Source organism: Drosophila miranda (assembly GCF_003369915.1).
Source record: "Drosophila miranda strain MSH22 chromosome Y unlocalized genomic scaffold, D.miranda_PacBio2.1 Contig_Y24_pilon, whole genome shotgun sequence".
Lineage (NCBI taxonomy): Eukaryota > Metazoa > Arthropoda > Insecta > Diptera > Drosophilidae > Drosophila > Drosophila miranda.
In genome coordinates this window covers 50,500-71,718 of record NW_022881608.1, presented here as the reverse complement: position 1 = coordinate 71,718, position 21,219 = coordinate 50,500, and the positions used below count along the sequence as shown (strand labels likewise).

The 21,219-nt window shown below is 39.8% G+C and overlaps 2 protein-coding genes across 2 annotated transcripts in view; both read right to left on the bottom strand.

Moving 5' to 3' along the window:
* Positions 1–341: 341 nt before the first annotated feature.
* Positions 342–17,881, bottom strand: LOC117192157 (the record flags this gene model as incomplete). Its single annotated transcript, XM_033396816.1, has 5 exons — positions 17,516–17,881; positions 17,273–17,448; positions 9,592–9,772; positions 9,349–9,524; positions 342–764 (listed from the first exon to the last, which is right to left on the bottom strand). Coding segments are annotated over exons 2-5 (924 nt in total), but the record flags the coding sequence as incomplete, so codon positions are not given.
* Positions 17,882–18,235: 354 nt separating this feature from the next.
* The window catches only part of LOC117192158, a 49,280-nt gene continuing 46,296 nt past the window's right edge, over positions 18,236–21,219 (bottom strand). The window contains exon 8 of the mRNA XM_033396817.1: positions 18,236–18,362. Coding sequence (XP_033252708.1) covers positions 18,354–18,362 — 9 coding nt within the window. The 3' untranslated portion in view covers positions 18,236–18,353. The remainder of the gene's footprint in view (positions 18,363–21,219) is intronic.

The following is a 21,219-nucleotide window of genomic DNA, read 5'->3' as shown; positions in this document are numbered from 1 at the left end:
GTATCGGGTATAACTGTAGAGTTGCGGTCTCCGCAGCAACTCACAACGTTCCCCTCGTTTTTTTTTAAGTTTGGTAAGCAAACCGAGCGAGATGTGTGGTGTGCCCACAATGATTCATTGACTCGTTGGTGATACTCGAACAGGTAATCTATATTTTACACTTGTATATGAATGCTGCATGGATAAGATTTTTGAGTCGCGTCGACGAGTGTCGAAGGTTGGCAAACAAAGGAAATGCATGCAAAATCTGTATGTGTTTGTATTCCTTCTTATCGCGAACGGGCTTTTTTAGTATGCGTGCGAGAGTGTCTTTGCTGAACTGAGAGCGCCCCGATACTCACTTTATAGGCTCCATTGGCTGACAGCTTAAGGCGAAGCTCCGTGTATTTGGGACTCTTTTCCAGATAGTCCTCGAAGAGCATCCGCATTTGCGTCTTATCCACGTACCAATCATTGCGAGCACTGATCTTCTGACTGTCGCCCATCTCCAGCAGAAACTGCCCAATGATTTCCCGTTCTATGGGGAAGAGCAACATGGTTTTGATGAGCAAGGAAAGCCCCGTAGCCATGGACCTGTTGCTTACCCCAGGGGACAGTGGAACTTCCACTCGTGCCATTGCCGTAGTTGTTGGCGTCTTAAGTCCGTTTTTTGGTGGCGTGCCCGGCGGCGTCACTATGTAGGCGGTAGCGATCTCTTCCCCTTTTATATTACTGTTCTTGTCAGAAGCGGCCTTCTTTTTCTTGCTCTTCGTCATTTTCCTAGACTAACCGGGTGGATATTCGGTATCGGCGGTAATAGATGTATCAATAATTAGTAATTTTCGCAAACAGCACACGAACACACACGAACTACACATATGAATAGATTAATTCAAGGTTTATCGGTATGACTGCAGCACAAAACAGAAAACAACAACCGGTACGGACAATGTTCAGTTAACTAATAAATAAGCGCAGTCGTATCCCAGCAGTACTGGGAACTAGTTCGGAGGTGGTGATATCACCACTCCCTAACAGACCAGGGGTACTTTCTTTACTAACCCCTAACAATGCTTTTCATCATTTCCATTTTTACCCGCAATTTCCTACGACATGGGGACCAGCGACACCACATCGTTTAGCCCCGAACTAGTGATATGGGTACTCGTCTAGTAGCTAGTGAAATGGGTACCCATGTAGTAGCTAGTGAAATGGGTACCCATGAAGTAGCTAGTAAAATGGGTACCCATGAAGTAGGTTATCAATCTTCATTTCATTTCATATTTAAATTTTTATTTTATTATATATTTCATTTTAGTTTTTAAATTTACTAATTAAAGTCTGCTGTTCGCGGTGGTACTGTTTTTGAAAAAACGTTTTTTTTGCAGCTGTAGGGCCTTCCTAAGCTGGACTTCAGCTGATCCAGTCCCCGTATCTACAGTTATGGCATCTATAAATATAAAGTACAGATATAATAGGCATATAAAAAAACAAAAAGCATTTTTCATTTTCCATTTTTTCATTTTCGTCGATTGTCTCTCCTATTTCGCGGCCTTCAACTTTTTCTTTTCACTGCACGACACTGTTTCTCCGCTAACACGATTATGTTTGGCTGAATATTTGTCTTATATTTCTTTATTGAGCCTACGCAAATGCCGTTTGCTACATTTGCTTTGACTTACTGTTTAAAATTGAATAATTATAATTACTTGGTCAGCCGCACTGATTTGCACAAACTCCAAACGCAAAAGAACATTCCAGCAATGCAGTGACCGAAAACAGAAAAGGGAGAGGGCAGGAATTGGAAAAAAGCAGGACAGCATAATTTTTACCTAACTGCTCTCTTTATTTTCCTCTCATGCTTTTTCGTTTCTTCGTCTACTGGTGAGACGTTGCATCCCAACCGAACTAGTACGGTGGCTGGTGCGCGGTGGGTTGTAGAGTATACAGAGCAACATTTTTTGTCTCTTCTTTGAGTGGTCGTAGGAACTAGCCAAATCAGTAGTTCGGGCATGGTCAATCGCCACCGCCAGTACTAGAGTATATACTCTTCCACTCATCGATGTGTATGTGCATGCTCAAGTGTGCGTCGCTTTAGAGTAACGGCGATTGTCAGAAAAATAAACGATGCAACAGATGAAATGGAAAAGCTTCCAGTGTTGAGTGCTGGCAAAGAGTAACCAATACTACAGTACTACTCACAAATTACTGTAAATTTTTAAGTTTCTAACTGCATTGGCGCTGAGCTGTGCCTCAGAGTTTTTTGGACTGGGCTCTTTCGTATGTGCGTAAATGTTGGTGTTAGAAATTGTGACGTGTAATACTCTATAAAAAGTCAAACTAAAGTGTACTGGTACTGGGTCTGACATGAAATTCGCTGAAAGTACAGATTTCGATTCGATGGTTCGAGTGTGACCAGCCGCCGAAACAATCAACCGGCAGTTAATCTAACACATTGTATTAAATGCACTTCCTTTTCATCAGCGAGCGAGACCGGTCGTGTTTTTTCTTAACAGTCTGAAAAGTGACTTTTTCCAAGCAACAAAGGCTTAATTAAAAGTGATTGTAAAAATTGGATCATTGTTTATTTCATACAAATCTTCATCAATATATAAATTTTTCCTCTTTCATTTCCCAAAGGAGAGGTAAGTCTTTGCAATCTGGTTAAACCAGCAAGTATGGCGGACGCCGTCACTCGGTGTCTGCCAAATTGAAACCCCTATCAGGTGGCAAAAAGCCAGCAAAATTCAAACCCAAAAAACAATAGCAAAAACTTCAGTGCTTTGTGTTCAAGTGTGAAAGAGGACATATTCGACAGCTTGACTAACGAAAAGTACCCAGCAAAAAAGATGCGCAAGGAACAAAAAGCGACAACACCAATACAGACATAAATAACAAAAATGCTGATAGACGATGACAGTAACAAAATGGTGGAGCTTCTGACGGTGTGACCGTTCACAATTCTCACACAAATGCCATAAATGGTTTTACTGGAAATACTGAAATGACTAAAACACTGAATAAAAATACTAATCCGATTATAAACCCATCAAATGAGGTATCGAAAGAGAAACAGTGCTGTATAGTGAGTGCCACATCGGTGATGCGGCTGTACTAGTATCGACTAAGAACAGTACCATCTTCGAAAAACAAAAACACCAAAAATGGCACCAAAAATAAGACACCTTAAAATCAAAGGAATTAAAGAAATCGTAGCTCTTGCGCCTACACTATACAAGATTATTTAAGTTTTCAGCGAAGCAAATGATTAGTTTTAAATGAGGAGTTAAAAAAAATGAATTTAGTGGTATTTATACCAAAAGACTATGTGGAATCCTATGGAGTAATTAAAGGGGTGCCCCTCGGTTTTTCTGAGAATGAAATTATAGATAATATTACTTCTAACATAAAAATTAAGTCAATTGAAAGATTAGCAAGAAGGCAGAAAATTACAACCGATGACAACAACGAAACATTCAAGCTCATACCATTAGAAACAGTCAAAACTGGTTTTGAGGGTTCAGACATCCCAGAAAAGGTATCTCTTTTTGGGATATGTGGGATGAAAGTAAGCATATATGTTCCCAGAGTAAGGCAATGTTATAATTGTGGCAGACTTGGTCACACTTCGACCAGATGCAAATCAGCTAGGAGGTGCTATAAATGCGGAGTCGAGGAGTGCAATGGGTCGTGCACTGGTCTCAAGTGTATCCTTTGCAATGGGAAAAATCACTCAGCTAGGGTCAGACTGATGTGCCCAGTATGGGAAAAGGAGATGGACATTAACAAAATAATGACTATCAAAAAAATCGCGCGTAAGGAAGTGCTTAGCACTTACTCAATCCATCAAAACTTTTCGCTGTTAGATAATTATGAAAAAAAACTATCCAAAACTAGACATAAATGAGGAAAATGTTCAAAACAAAAACGTTAAAGCAAATGAAGTTTTAAAAAAACACAGTTATGCGAGCAGGTTAGTGCAGAGACCTTTGGTTCCTGCACAAAAACCCCACTATCACTTAGAATCATATACCAGCGATTCTAGTAATCACGTACCATTTTTTGAAAACAAAGAACTAAAAGAAAACAAATTACCATTCAACAGATGGTTGACATGTTGTCTCGTTTAGTCGACTCAAATGATGTGTCACATCCATCAAAAAAAGTGACCAGTACAAATGATTACAATATGGAACATAATGCAGACAGAAAAATGAACAAACAGAGAGAAACGAACCTTTTTAAAACATCTAAATAAATATGAAATTTTACAACATAACATTCAATCTATTAAATCCAATAAAAACGACCTAGTATTCTACTTAAACAATGAAAACTTCGACTTCGCCATTCTGGCTGAAGTTTTCTCTCACGATCTCCGTTTTAGGAAACTAGCCAACTTCAATATGTTAGAAAAACATAGAGAGGACGGTTATGGAGGAGTGGCGATTGCCTACAAAAAAGACTTAAGAGTTAAAAGACTGATATATGAGACAGAGCAAGATATAATTATAGCAAGAACCATCAACAACAAAGATAAATTTTTTATCACCTCAGTATATTTTGAACCTTTGTTGTCTCTTGCATCCTTCAAGCAAGCGATTAACAATCTCCTTGAATATTTAGATGCATTCGGAAAAGTCATAATTGCAGGAGATTTTAACGCAAGACATACCTTTTCTGGAGACAGAACCAACAGTGGAAAGGGAACTTTCTCATGCAAGCTATGTCAAATGCTGGCTATAGTCTAGCAAATGACCACAGTTTCACATTCAGAAGACACATCGACTCAACATCAGGGTCTGTACTCGATTTAACTTTCACAAAGGGTATTCATATAGAGAATTGGAAAATGCGAAAAGTTTTACCTAGGAGGCAGCCACCATCACCCAATAACCTTTGAAACAGCAGGATATCAACACAAACTCAAAACTTTCCTTGCCAAAAACAGGCTACTGAAAAAGCTAAGCCAGTTTGAGGCCGACAAAGATATGGATAATTTAGCGAAGAACATCCAACAGGAAATAAAAGCAGCTACTTATGAAATCAAAAACAAATGTCCAAAGACGTAGCTGTTCAGGTAGTTCAGGGAGGAATCCCACAGGGCTCTTGTCTGTCGCCCCTCCTTTTTAATGTATACACAAAAAGACTACATCAGATCTGTGATAGAAATACTCATATGATGCAATTTGCAGATGACTTCGTTATAATCTCTCACAACAGAGAGTTTACTGTAGCGGTTGAAAACCTTAATAAAAAACTAAATGACTTTAACCTTCTATGTGGTGATCTCGGTTTTTAGCTTCAATCCAAGCAAATCTGCAGCAATGAATGTAGGAAAAAGACAGGTCAGAGCGGTAAATATTTCTGTTGGAAATGTGCCTATACCAAATCGAAAAGATATCCGTTTCTTAGGCAGACTGATTAGCGCAAACATGTCAAATGTCAGTCATGTAAAAATGGTTAAAGAACAAACAAAAAAGGCAACAGACTCCTCCAGCTTGCGACTACTATCAAATCAGGTCTAAAACCTAAAGCAAGTACCAACATCTTCAAAGCTTTTATTAGAACAAAACAAGAATATGCTATCACAAGTTTTTCAGACATGGGATCTGGAGCAAGTAAAGATATAGAAATAGCGCAAGCTAAATCACTCAGAAGGTGTGTTGGGGTGCCACCTGACACAAGCAAACACGAAATTTTTGTCCTCGCTGGTGTAATGCCACCTGTTTTCAGGCGAAATGGCTTACAGCCAAAGAACTGCTTAAAATTAAAAGGTTCAATCCAACAATGTTTGACGAGCTAATACGCTCAAAAGCGGATACGAGTTACACACGTACTTTAAGAGAATTTAATTCCATCTTTGTAAACACTCAAGACTGTGATAGTGTTAACACATGTAACAAAATCCATGTATTAGATAAATTTTAACTAAGGGTAAAGAAGAGTACTCGAATGAAGAAATAAAAACTATATTATATGAGATTCTGAACAAGTACAGAAAGGACGACTGGAACATTCTATCAACAGATGCATCAGTTACAGAAAGTACATGTGGCATAGGAATAGTAGAATGGCCTAGTGGAAATATCCACAAGTACAAAATAGAAAACAGATTATCCTCAGTAGGTGCCGAACTCGTAGGCCTTAAAAAGGCCTTCGAACTATGTCTTAAATATAATTACAAAAAGGCTGTGATTTTAAGTGATGGATTAGGAGCTATTAATTTAATTAAAAATAAGAATACAGACTCGTACCTAGGGAATGATATTCACAACGTAATTAACCAATCAGACATTCAGAAACTTGACATTCTATGGGTCCCTGGTCACAAGGTGTGGCCATCAACGAAAAGACTGACATAGCAGCAAAGGCTGCTACAAGTGAGGGTTTACAATAAATATAAAATACAGCTACAAGGAGGCTCAAAGAGAGATTAGGAACTTTTTAGTACACAAATGGAATGAGGACTACAGGACGAAGTGTAGGACGAAGGGATCCAGCCTCACAGACATATTTCCAGACATACCCAGTAACCCCTGGCATTTTTCTCTTAAATGGAATGCTAAAAGCATCAAGACCATTAACAGACTTATAACGGACACACATACGACAAAGTCTTCCTACACAGAATCAAAGCAATTGACTCAAATATCTGCGAAACGTGCAATGTAACTGAATATGCCGAACACCTGATCTTCGATTGCCAAAGATTTGCCGGGCTCAGAAGGAAATTCAAAATCTTTAAATATATATAACAATTTACATCAATTATTAATCAAAAAAGAGCCGCTACATCTCAGAGAGCTGGCAATCTTCATCAAAACTGCTGACTTAAACTTTTGACCCCTTTTTATACCCGATACTCAAAATGAGTATTGGGTATATTAGATTTGTGGTAAAAGTGGATGTGTGTAACGTCCAGAAGGAATCGTTTCCGACCCCATAAAGTATATATCAATATCAATATCATCAATAGCCGAGTCGATTGAGCCATGTCTGTCTGTCCGTCTGTTCGTCCGTCCGTCTGTCCGTCCGTCCGTCTGTCCGTCCCCTTCAGCGCCTAGTGCTCAAAAGACTATAAGAGCTAGAGCAACGATGTTTTGGACCCAGACTTCTGTGATATGTCACTGCTACAAAAATATTTCAAAACTTCGCCCCGCCCACTTCCGCCCCACAAAGGACGAAAATCTGTGGCATCCACATTTTTAAAGATACGATAAAACCAAAAACGCAGAATCGTAGAGGATGACTATATGTTCTAGAGTGTAAAATCTCAACCAGATCGTATAATTATTATAGCCAGAATCAAGAAAACAATTTCATTCTTTCTCGCTCTGTCTCTCTCTAACACACAGGTTTCATGGTCGGCTTTGCCAATTGCAAAATATGAGTTCAAGGATCTCAGAACCTATAAGAGCCAGAGCAACCAAATTTGGTATCCACACTCCTGTGATATCGGACCTTGACCGTTTCGTGTCCAAATTTCGCCACAACCCCTTCCGCCCCCGCAAAGGACGAAAATCTGGGGCATCCACAAATCTCGGAGACTATTAAGGCTAGAGTAACCAAATTTGGTATCCGCACTTCTGTTAGATCTCACTATAAAACGTATATCTCAGAATTTCGCCCCACCCTTTTCCGCCCCCACAAAGGACGAAAATCTGTTGCATCCACAATATTGCACATTCGAGAAAACTAAAAACGCAGAATCATAGATAATGACCATATCTATCAGATTGCTGAATCTGGATCAGATCAGATCATTTTTATAGCCAAAAGGAACAAATCAATTTGCACTGGCTACGCAGCCCCCGACGTCACGCTCAGACTGATTTTCTGTCTCTCTCGCACGCACTCCTTGTCGTGTCGTTTAATATTAGCGGCGTCTGCCGGTGGAAAGCCATACTGACTTAGTATCGGGTATAACTGTAGAGTTGCGGTCTCCGCAGCAACTCACAACGTTCCCCCTCTTCATACCCGATACTCAAAATGAGTATTGGGGTATATTAGATTTGTGGTAAAAGTGGATGTGTGTAACGTCCAGAAGGAATCGTTTCCGACCCCATAAAGTATATATATTCTTGATCAGCATCAATAGCCGAGTCGATTGAGCCCTGTCTGTCTGTCCGTCCGTCCGTCCGTCCGTCCGTCCGTCCGACCCCTTCAGCGCCTAGTGCTCAAAGACTATAAGAGCTAGAGCAACGATGTTTTGGATCCAGACTTCTGTGATATGTCACTGCTACAAAAATATTTCAAAACTTCGCCCCGCCCACTTCCGCCCCCACAAAGAACGAAAATCTGTGGCATCCACATTTTTAAAGATACGATAAAACCAAAAACGCAGATTCGGTGAGGATGACTATATCTTCTAGAGTGCAAAATCTGAACCAGATCGTATAATTATTATAGCCAGAATCAAGAAAACAATTTCATTTTGTCTCGCCCTGTCTCTCTCTAACACACACGTAGCATAGCCGGCTTTGCTTAGAGTAAAACATTAGCGCCTAGATCTCAGAGACTACAAAAGCTAGAGCAACCAAATTTGGTATCCACACTCCTAATATATCGGACCGAGACGAGTTTGTTTCAAAATTTCGCCACACCCCCTTCCGCCCCCGCAAAGGATGAAAATCTGGGGATACTCACAAATCTCAGAGACTATTAAGGCTATAGTAACCAAATTTGGTATCCGCACTCCTGTTAGATCTCGCTATAAAACGTATATCTCAAAATTTCGCCCCACCCCCTTCCGCCCCCACAACGGACGAAAATCTGTTGCATCCACAATATTGAGTATACGAGAAAACTAAAAACGCAGAATCATAGATAATGATCATATATATCAGATTGCTGAATCTGGATCAGATCAGATCATTTTTATAGCCAAAAGGAACAAATCAATTTGCACTGGCTACGCAGCCCCCGACGTCACGCTCAGACTGATTTTCTGTCTCTCTCGCACGCACTCCTTGTCGTGTCGTTTAATATTAGCGGCGTCTGCCGGAGGAGAGCCATACTGACTTAGTATCGGGTATAACTGTAGAGTTGCGGTCTCCGCAGCAACTCACAACGTTCCCCCTCGTTTTTTTTAAAGTTTGGTAAGCAAACCGAGCGAGATGTGTGGTGTGCCCACAATGATTCATTGACTCGTTGGTGATACTCGAACAGGTAATCTATATTTTACACTTGTATATGAATGCTGCATGGATAAGATTTTTGAGTCGCGTCGACGAGTGTCGAAGGTTGGCAAACAAAGGAAATGCATGCAAAATCTGTATGTGTTTGTATTCCTTCTTATCGCGAACGGGCTTTTTTAGTATGCGTGCGAGAGTGTCTTTGCTGAACTGAGAGCGCCCCGATACTCACTTTATAGGCTCCATTGGCTGACAGCTTAAGGCGAAGCTCCGTGTATTTGGGACTCTTTTCCAGATAGTCCTCGAAGAGCATCCGCATTTGCGTCTTATCCACGTACCAATCATTGCGAGCACTGATCTTCTGACTGTCGCCCATCTCCAGCAGAAACTGCCCAATGATTTCCCGTTCTATGGGGAAGAGCAACATGGTTTTGATGAGCAAGGAAAGCCCCGTAGCCATGGACCTGTTGCTTACCCCAGGGGACAGTGGAACTTCCACTCGTGCCATTGCCGTAGTTGTTGGCGGTCTTAAGTCCGTTTTTTGGTGGCGTGCCCGGCGGCGTCACTATGTAGGCGGTAGCGATCTCTTCCCCTTTTATATTACTGTTCTTGTCAGAAGCGGCCTTCTTTTTCTTGCTCTTCGTCATTTTCCTAGACTAACCGGGTGGATATTCGGTATCGGCGGTAATAGATGTATCAATAATTAGTAATTTTCGCAAACAGCACACGAACACACACGAACTACACATATGAATAGATTAATTCAAGGTTTATCGGTATGACTGCAGCACAAAACAGAAAACAACAACCGGTACGGACAATGTTCAGTTAACTAATAAATAAGCGCAGTCGTATCCCAGCAGTACTGGGAACTAGTTCGGAGGTGGTGATATCACCACTCCCTAACAGACCAGGGGTACTTTCTTTACTAACCCCTAACAATGCTTTTCATCATTTCCATTTTTACCCGCAATTTCCTACGACATGGGGACCAGCGACACCACATCGTTTAGCCCCGAACTAGTGATATGGGTACTCGTCTAGTAGCTAGTGAAATGGGTACCCATGTAGTAGCTAGTGAAATGGGTACCCATGAAGTAGCTAGTAAAATGGGTACCCATGAAGTAGGTTATCAATCTTCATTTCATTTCATATTTAAATTTTTATTTTATTATATATTTCATTTTAGTTTTTAAATTTACTAATTAAAGTCTGCTGTTCGCGGTGGTACTGTTTTTGAAAAAACGTTTTTTTTGCAGCTGTAGGGCCTTCCTAAGCTGGACTTCAGCTGATCCAGTCCCCGTATCTACAGTTATGGCATCTATAAATATAAAGTACAGATATAATAGGCATATAAAAAAACAAAAAGCATTTTTCATTTTCCATTTTTTCATTTTCGTCGATTGTCTCTCCTATTTCGCGGCCTTCAACTTTTTCTTTTTCACTGCACGACACTGTTTCTCCGCTAACACGATTATGTTTGGCTGAATATTTGTCTTATATTTCTTTATTGAGCCTACGCAAATGCCGTTTGCTACATTTGCTTTGACTTACTGTTTAAAATTGAATAATTATAATTACTTGGTCAGCCGCACTGATTTGCACAAACTCCAAACGCAAAAGAACATTCCAGCAATGCAGTGACCGAAAACAGAAAAGGGAGACGGCAGGAATTGGAAAAAAGCAGGACAGCATAATTTTTAGCTAACTGCTCTCTTTATTTTCCTCCCATGCTTTTTCGTTTCTTCGTCTACTGGTGAGACGTTGCATCCCAACCGAACTAGTACGGTGGCTGGTGCGCGGTGGGTTGTAGAGTATACAGAGCAACATTTTTTGTCTCTTCTTTGAGTGGTTCGGCGTTCGTTAGTCCGGAAAGTACCCACGTAGGAACTAGCCAAATCAGTAGTTCGGGCATGGTCAATCGCCACCGCCAGTACTAGAGTATATACTCTTCCACTCATCGATGTGTATGTGCATGCTCAAGTGTGCGTCGCTTTAGAGTAACGGCGATTGTCAGAAAAATAAACGATGCAACAGATGAAATGGAAAAGCTTCCAGTGTTGAGTGCTGGCAAAGAGTAACCAATACTACAGTACTACTCACAAATTACTGTAAATTTTTAAGTTTCTAACTGCATTGGCGCTGAGCTGTGCCTCAGAGTTTTTTGGACTGGGCTCTTTCGTATGTGCGTAATTGTTGGTGTTAGAAATTGTGACGTGTAATACTCTATAAAAAGTCAAACTAAAGTGTACTGGTACTGGGTCTGACATGAAATTCGCTGAAAGTACAGATTTCGATTCGATGGTTCGAGTGTGACCAGCCGCCGAAACAATCAACCGGCAGTTAATCTAACACATTGTATTAAATGCACTTCCTTTTCATCAGCGAGCGAGACCGGTCGTGTTTTTTCTTAACAGTCTGAAAAGTGACTTTTTCCAAGCAACAAAGGCTTAATTAAAAGTGATTGTAAAAATTGGATCATTGTTTATTTCATACAAATCTTCATCAATATATAAATTTTTCCTCTTTCATTTCCCAAAGGAGAGGTAAGTCTTTGGCAATCTGGTTAAACCAGCAAGTATGGCGGACGCCGGTCACTCGGTGTCTGCCAAATTGAAACCCCCTGATCAGGTGGCAAAAAGCAGCAAAATTCAAACCCAAAAAACAATAGCAAAAAACTTCAGTGCTTTGTGTTCAAGTGTGAAAGAGGACATATTCGACAGCTTGACTAACGAAAAGTACCCAGCAAAAAAGATGCGCAAGGAACAAAAAAGCGACAACACCAATACAGACATAAATAACAAAATGCTGATAGACGATGACAGTAACAAAATGGTGGAGGCTTCTGACGGTGTGACCGTTCACAATTCTCACACAAATGCCATAAATGGTTTTACTGGAAATACTGAAATGACTAAAACACTGAATAAAAATACTAATCCGATTATAAACCCATCAAATGTAGGTATCGAAAGAGAAACAGTGTTGTATAGTGAGTGCCACATCGGTGATGCGGCTGGACTAGTATCGACTAAGAACAGTACCATCTTCGAAAACAAAAACACCAAAAATAAGACACCTTAAAAACAAAGGAATTAAAGAAATCGTAGCTCTTGCGCCTACACTATACAAGATTTATTTTAAGGTTTTCAGCGAAGCAAATGATTAGTTTTAAATGAGGAGTTAAAAAAAATGAATTTAGTGGTATTTATACCAAAAGACTATGTGGAATCCTATGGAGTAATTAAAGGGGTGCCCCTCGGTTTTTCTGAGAATGAAATTATGGATAATATTACTTCTAACATAAAAATTAAGTCAATTGAAAGATTAGCAAGAAGGCAGAAAATTACAACCGATGACAACAACGAAACATTCAAGCTCATACCATTAGAAACAGTCAAAATTGGTTTTGAGGGTTCAGACATCCCAGAAAAGGTATCTCTTTTTGGGATATGTGGGATGAAAGTAAGCATATATGTTCCCAGAGTAAGGCAATGTTATAATTGTGGCAGACTTGGTCACACTTCGACCAGATGCAAATCAGCTAGGAGGTGCTATAAATGCGGAGTCGAGGAGTGCAATGGGTCGTGCACTGGTCTCAAGCGTATCCCTTGCAATGGGAAAAATCACTCAGCTAGGGACAGACTGATGTGCCCAGTATGGGAAAAGGAGATGGACATTAACAAAATAATGACAATCAAAAAAATCGCGCGTAAGGAAGTGCTTAGCACTTACTCAATCCATCAAAACTTTTCGCTGTTAGATAATTATGAAAAAAACTATCCAAAACTAGACATAAATGAGGAAAATGTTCAAAACAAAAGCGTTAAAGCAAATGAAGTTTTAAAAAAACACAGTTATGCGAGCAGGTTAGTGCAGAGACCTTTGGTTCCTGCACAAAAACCCCACTATCACTTAGAATCATATACCAGCGATTCTAGTAATCACGTACCATTTTTTGAAAACAAAGAACTAAAAGAAAACAAATTTACCATTCAACAGATGGTTGACATGTTGTCTCGTTTAGTCGACTCAAATGATGTGTCACATCCATCAAAAAAAGTGACCAGTACAAATGATTACAATATGGAACATAATGCAGACAGAAAAATGAACAAACAGAGAGAAACGAACCTTTTTAAAACATCTAAATAAATATGAAATTTTTACAACATAACATTCAATCTATTAAAGCCAATAAAAACGACCTAGTATTCTACTTAAACAATGAAAACTTCGACTTCGCCATTCTGGCTGAAGTTTTCTCTCACGATCTCCGTTTTAGGAAACTAGCCAACTATTGAAGTTGGAATGTTATGTTAGAAAAACATAGAGAGGACGGTTATGGAGGAGTGGCGATTGCCTACAAAAAAGACTTAAGAGTTAAAAGACTGATATATGAGACAGAGCAAGATATAATTATAGCAAGAACCATCAACAACAAAGATAAATTTTTTATCATCTCAGTATATTTTGAACCTTTGTTGTCTCTTGCATCCTTCAAGCAAGCGATTAACAATCTCCTTGAATATTTAGATGCATTCGGAAAAGTCATAATTGCAGGAGATTTTAACGCAAGACATACCTTTTCTGGAGACAGAACCAACAGTGGAAAGGGAACTTTTCTCATGCAAGCTATGTCAAATGCTGGCTATAGTCTAGCAAATGACCACAGTTTCACATTCAGAAGACACATCGACTCAACATCAGGGTCTGTACTCGATTTAACTTTCACAAAGGGTATTCATATAGAGAATTGGAAATGCGAAAAGTTTTACCTAGGAGGCAGCCACCATCACCCAATAACCTTTGAAACAGCAGGATATCAACACAAACTCAAAACTTTCCTTGCCAAAAACAGGCCAGTTTGAGGCCGACAAAGATATGGATAATTTAGCGAAGAACATCCAACAGGAAATAAAAGCAGCTACTTATGAAATCAAAAACAAATGTCCAAAGACGTAGCTGTTCAGGTAGTTCAGGGAGGAATCCCACAGGGCTCTTGTCTGTCGCCCCTCCTTTTTAATGTATACACAAAAAGACTACATCAGATCTGTGATAGAAATACTCATATGATGCAATTTGCAGATGACTTCGTTATAATCTCTCACAACAGAGAGTTTACTGTAGCGGTTGAAAACCTTAATAAAAAACTAAATGACTTTAACCTTCTATGTGGTGATCTCGGTTTTAGCTTCAATCCAAGCAAATCTGCAGCAATGAATGTAGGAAAAAGACAGGTCAGAGCGGTAAATATTTCTGTTGGAAATGTGCCTATACCAAATCGAAAAGATATCCGTTTCTTAGGCAGACTGATTAGCGCAAACATGTCAAATGTCAGTCATGTAAAAATGGTTAAAGAACAAACAAAAAAAGGCAACAGACTCCTCCAGCTTGCGACTACTATCAAATCAGGTCTAAAACCTAAAGCAAGTACCAACATCTTCAAAGCTTTTATTAGAACAAAACAAGAATATGCTATCACAAGTTTTTCAGACATGGGATTTGGAGCAAGTAAAGATATAGAAATAGCGCAAGCTAAATCACTCAGAAGGTGTGTTGGGGTGCCACCTGACACAAGCAAACACGAAATTTTTGTCCTCGCTGGTGTAATGCCACCTGTTTTCAGGGCGAAATGGCTTACAGCCAAAGAACTGCTTAAAATTAAAAGGTTCAATCCAACAATGTTTGACGAGCTAATACGCTCAAAAGCGGATACGAGTTACACACGTACTTTAAGAGAATTTAATTCCATCTTTGTAAACACTCAAGACGTGATAGTGTTAACACATGTAACAAAATCCATGTATTAGATAAATTTTTAACTAAGGGTAAAGAAGAATACTCGAATGAAGAAATAAAAACTATATTATATGAGATTCTGAACAAGTACAGAAAGGACGACTGGAACATTCTATCAACAGATGCATCAGTTACAGAAAGTACATGTGGCATAGGAATAGTAGAATGGCCTAGTGGAAATATCCACAAGTACAAAATAGAAAACAGATTATCCTCAGTAGGTGCCGAACTCGTAGGCCTTAAAAAGGCCTTCGAACTATGTCTTAAATATAATTACAAAAAGGCTGTGATTTTAAGTGATGGATTAGGAGCTATTAATTTAATTAAAAATAAGAATACAGACTCGTACCTAGTGAATGATATTTACAACGTAATTAACCAATCAGACATTCAGAAACTTGACATTCTATGGGTCCCTGGTCACAAGGGTGTGGCCATCAACGAAAAGACTGACATAGCAGCAAAGGCTGCTACAAGTGAGGGGTTTACAATAAATATAAAATACAGCTACAAGGAGGCTCAAAGAGAAATTAGGAACTTTTTAGTACACAAATGGAATGAGGACTACAGGACGAAGTGTAGGACGAAGGGATCCAGCCTCACAGACATATTTCCAGACATACCCAGTAAACCCTGGCATTTTTCTCTTAAATGGAATGCTAAAAGCATCAAGACCATTAACAGACTTATAACGGGACACACATACGACAAAGTCTTCCTACACAGAATCAAAGCAATTGACTCAAATATCTGCGAAACGTGCAATGTAACTGAATATGCCGAACACCTGATCTTCGATTGCCAAAGATTTGCCGGGCTCAGAAGGAAATTCAAAATCTTTAAATATTATAACAATTTACATCAATTATTAATCAAAAAAGAGCCGCTACATCTCAGAGAGCTGGCAATCTTCATCAAAACTGCTGACTTAAACTTTTGACCCCTTTTTATACCCTATACTCAAAATGAGTATTGGGGTATATTAGATTTGTGGTAAAAGTGGATGTGTGTAACGTCCAGAAGGAATCGTTTCCGACCCCATAAAGTATATATATTCTTGATCAGCATCAATAGCCGAGTCGATTGAGCCATGTCTGTCTGTCCGTCTGTCCGTCCGTCCGTCTGTCCGTCCGTCCGTCTGTCCGTCCCCTTCAGCGCCTAGTGCTCAAAGACTATAAGAGCTAGAGCAACGATGTTTTGGACCCAGACTTCTGTGATATGTCACTGCTACAAAAATATTTCAAAACTTCGCCCCGCCCACTTCCGCCCCCACAAAGGACGAAAATCTGTGGCATCCACATTTTTAAAGATACGATAAAACCAAAAACGCAGAATCGTAGAGGATGACTATATGTTCTAGAGTGCAAAATCTGAACCAGATCGTATAATTATTATAGCCAGAATCAAGAAAACAATTTCATTTTGTCTCGCCCTGTCTCTCTCTAACACACACGTAGCATAGCCGGCTTTGCTTAGAGTAAAACATTAGCGCCTAGATCTCAGAGACTATAAAAGCTAGAGCAACCAAATTTGGTATCCACACTTCTAATATATCGGACCGAGACGAGTTTGTTTCAAAATTTCGCCACACCCCCTTCCGCCCCCGCAAAGGACGAAAATCTGGGGATACTCACAAATCTCAGAGACTATTAAGGCTAGAGTAACCAAATTTGGTATCCGCACTCCTGTTAGATCTCGCTATAAAACGTATATCTCAAAATTTCGCCCCACCCCCTTCCGCCCCCACAAAAGAAGAAAATCTGTTGCATCCACAATATTGAGTATACGAGAAAACTAAAAACGCAGAATCATAGATAATGATCATATATATCAGATTGCTGAATCTGGATCAGATCAGATCATTTTTATAGCCAAAAGGAACAAATCAATTTGCACTGGCTACGCAGCCCCCGACGTCACGCTCAGACTGATTTTCTGTCTCTCTCGCACGCACTCCTTGTCGTGTCGTTTAATATTAGCGGCGTCTGCCGGAGGAGAGCCATACTGACTTAGTATCGGGTATAACTGTAGAGTTGCGGTCTCCGCAGCAACTCACAACGTTCCCCCTCGTTTTTTTTTAAGTTTGGTAAGCAAACCGAGCGAGATGTGTGGTGTGCCCACAATGATTCATTGACTCGTTGGTGATACTCGAACAGGTAATCTATATTTTACACTTGTATATGAATGCTGCATGGATAAGATTTTTGAGTCGCGTCGACGAGTGTCGAAGGTTGGCAAACAAAGGAAATGCATGCAAAATCTGTATGTGTTTGTATTCCTTCTTATCGCGAACGGGCTTTTTTAGTATGCGTGCGAGAGTGTCTTTGCTGAACTGAGAGCGCCCCGATACTCACTTTATAGGCTCCATTGGCTGACAGCTTAAGGCGAAGCTCCGTGTATTTGGGACTCTTTTCCAGATAGTCCTCGAAGAGCATCCGCATTTGCGTCTTATCCACGTACCAATCATTGCGAGCACTGATCTTCTGACTGTCGCCCATCTCCAGCAGAAACTGCCCAATGATTTCCCGTTCTATGGGGAAGAGCAACATGGTTTTGATGAGCAAGGAAAGCCCCGTAGCCATGGACCTGTTGCTTACCCCAGGGGACAGTGGAACTTCCACTCGTGCCATTGCCGTAGTTGTTGGCGGTCTTAAGTCCGTTTTTTGGTGGCGTGCCCGGCGGCGTCACTATGTAGGCGGTAGCGATCTCTTCCCCTTTTATATTACTGTTCTTGTCAGAAGCGGCCTTTCTTTTTCTTGCTCTTCGTCATTTTCCTAGACTAACCGGGTGGATATTCGGTATCGGCGGTAATAGATGTATCAATAATTAGTAATTTTCGCAAACAGCACACGAACACACACGAACTACACATATGAATAGATTAATTCAAGGTTTATCGGTATGACTGCAGCACAAAACAGAAAACAACAACCGGTACGGACAATGTTCAGTTAACTAATAAATAAGCGCAGTCGTATCCCAGCAGTACTGGGAACTAGTTCGGAGGTGGTGATATCACCACTCCCTAACAGACCAGGGGTACTTTCTTTACTAACCCCTAACAATGCTTTTCATCATTTCCATTTTTACCCGCAATTTCCTACGACATGGGGACCAGCGACACCACATCGTTTAGCCCCGAACTAGTGATATGGGTACTCGTCTAGTAGCTAGTGAAATGGGTACCCATGTAGTAGCTAGTGAAATGGGTACCCATGAAGTAGCTAGTAAAATGGGTACCCATGAAGTAGGTTATCAATCTTCATTTCATTTCATATTTAAATTTTTATTTTATTATATATTTCATTTTAGTTTTTAAATTTACTAATTAAAGTCTGCTGTTCGCGGTGGTACTGTTTTTGAAAAAACGTTTTTTTTGCAGCTGTAGGGCCTTCCTAAGCTGGACTTCAGCTGATCCAGTCCCCGTATCTACAGTTATGGCATCTATAAATATAAAGTACAGATATAATAGGCATATAAAAAAACAAAAAGCATTTTTCATTTTCCATTTTTTCATTTTCGTCGATTGTCTCTCCTGTTTCACGGCCTTCAACTTTTTCTTTTTCACTGCACGACACTGTTTCTCCGCTAACACGATTATGTTTGGCTGAATATTTGTCTTATATTTCTTTATTGAGCCTACGCAAATGCCGTTTGCTACATTTGCTTTGACTTACTGTTTAAAATTGAATAATTATAATTACTTGGTCAGCCGCACTGATTTGCACAAACTCCAAACGCAAAAGAACATTCCAGCAATGCAGTGACCGAAAACAGAAAAGGGAGAGGGCAGGAATTGGAAAAAAGCAGGACAGCATAATTTTTACCTAACTGCTCTCTTTATTTTCCTCTCATGCTTTTTCGTTTCTTCGTCTACTGGTGAGACGTTGCATCCCAACCGAACTAGAACGGTGGCTGGTGCGCGGTGGGTTGTAGAGTATACAGAGCAACATTTTTTGTCTCTTCTTTGAGTGGTTCGGCGTTCGTTTACCATAGGGTTAGTCCGGAAAGTACCCACGTAGGAACTAGCCAAATCAGTAGTTCGGGCATGGTCAATCGCCACCGCCAGTACTAGAGTATATACTCTTCCACTCATCGATGTGTATGTGCATGCTCAAGTGTGCGTCGCTTTAGAGTAACGGCGATTGTCAGAAAAATAAACGATGCAACAGATGAAATGGAAAAGCTTCCAGTGTTGAGTGCTGGCAAAGAGTAACCAATACTACAGTACTACTCACAAATTACTGTAAATTTTTAAGTTTCTAACTGCATTGGCGCTGAGCTGTGCCTCAGAGTTTTTTGGACTGGGCTCTTTCGTATGTGCGTAAATGTTGGTGTTAGAAATTGTGACGTGTAATACTCTATAAAAAGTCAAACTAAAGTGTACTGGTACTGGGTCTGACATGAAATTCGCTGAAAGTACAGATTTCGATTCGATGGTTCGAGTGTGACCAGCCGCCGAAACAATCAACCGGCAGTTAATCTAACACATTGTATTAAATGCACTTCCTTTTCATCAGCGAGCGAGTCCGGTCGTGTTTTTTCTTAACAGTCTGAAAAGTGACTTTTTCCAAGCAACAAAGGCTTAATTAAAAGTGATTGTTAAAATTGGATCATTGTTTATTTCATACAAATCTTCATCAATATATAAATTTTTCCTCTTTCATTTCCCAAAGGAGAGGTAAGTCTTTGGCAATCTGGTTAAACCAGCAAGTATGGCGGACGCCGGTCACTCGGTGTCTGCCAAATTGAAACCCCCTGATCAGGTGGCAAAAAGCAGCAAAATTCAAACCCAAAAAACAATAGCAAAAAACTTCAGTGCTTTGTGTTCAAGTGTGAAAGAGGACATATTCGACAGCTTGACTAACGAAAAGTACCCAGCAAAAAAGATGCGCAAGGAACAAAAAAGCGACAACACCAATACAGACATAAATAACAAAATGCTGATAGACGATGACAGTAACAAAATGGTGGAGGCTTCTGACGGTGTGACCGTTCACAATTCTCACACAAATGCCATAAATGGTTTTACTGGAAATACTGAAATGACTAAAACACTGAATAAAAATACTAATCCGATTATAAACCCATCAAATGTAGGTATCGAAAGAGAAACAGTGCTGTATAGTGAGTGCCACATCGGTGATGCGGCTGTACTAGTATCGACTAAGAACAGTACCATCTTCGAAAACAAAAACACCAAAAATGGCACCAAAAATAAGACACCTTAAAATCAAAGGAATTAAAGAAATCGTAGCTCTTGCGCCTACACTATACAAGATTTATTTTAAGGTTTTCAGCGAAGCAAATGATTAGTTTTAAATGAGGAGTTAAAAAAAATGAATTTAGTGGTATTTATACCAAAAGACTATGTGGAATCCTATGGAGTAATTAAAGGGGTGCCCCTCGGTTTTTCTGAGAATGAAATTATAGATAATATTACTTCTAACATAAAAATTAAGTCAATTGAAAGATTAGCAAGAAGGCAGAAAATTACAACCGATGACAACAACGAAACATTCAAGCTCATACCATTAGAAACAGTCAAAACTGGTTTTGAGGGTTCAGACATCCCAGAAAAGGTATCTCTTTTTGGGATATGTGGGATGAAAGTAAGCATATATGTTCCCAGAGTAAGGCAATGTTATAATTGTGGCAGACTTGGTCACACTTCGACCAGATGCAAATCAGCTAGGAGGTGCTATAAATGCGGAGTCGAGGAGTGCAATGGGTCGTGCACTGGTCTGAAGTGTATCCTTTGCAATGGGAAAAATCACTCAGCTAGGGTCAGACTGATGTGCCCAGTATGGGAAAAGGAGATGGACATTAACAAAATAATGACTATCAAAAAAATCGCGCGTAAGGAAGTGCTTAGCACTTACTCAATCCATCAAAACTTTTCGCTGTTAGATAATTATGAAAAAAACTATCCAAAACTAGACATAAATGAGGAAAGTGTTCAAAACAAAAACGTTAAAGCAAATGAAGTTTTAAAAAAACACAGTTATGCGAGCAGGTTAGTGCAGAGACCTTTGGTTCCTGCACAAAAACCCCACTATCACTTAGAATCATATACCAGAGATTCTAGTAATCACGTACCATTTTTTGAAAACAAAGAACTTCAATCATATACCAGCGATTCTAGTAATCACGTACCATTTTTTGAAAACAAAGAACTAAAAGAAAACAAATTTACCATTCAACAGATGGTTGACATGTTGTCTCGTTTAGTCGACTCAAATGATGTGTCACATCCATCAAAAAAAGTGACCAGTACAAATGATTACAATATGGAACATAA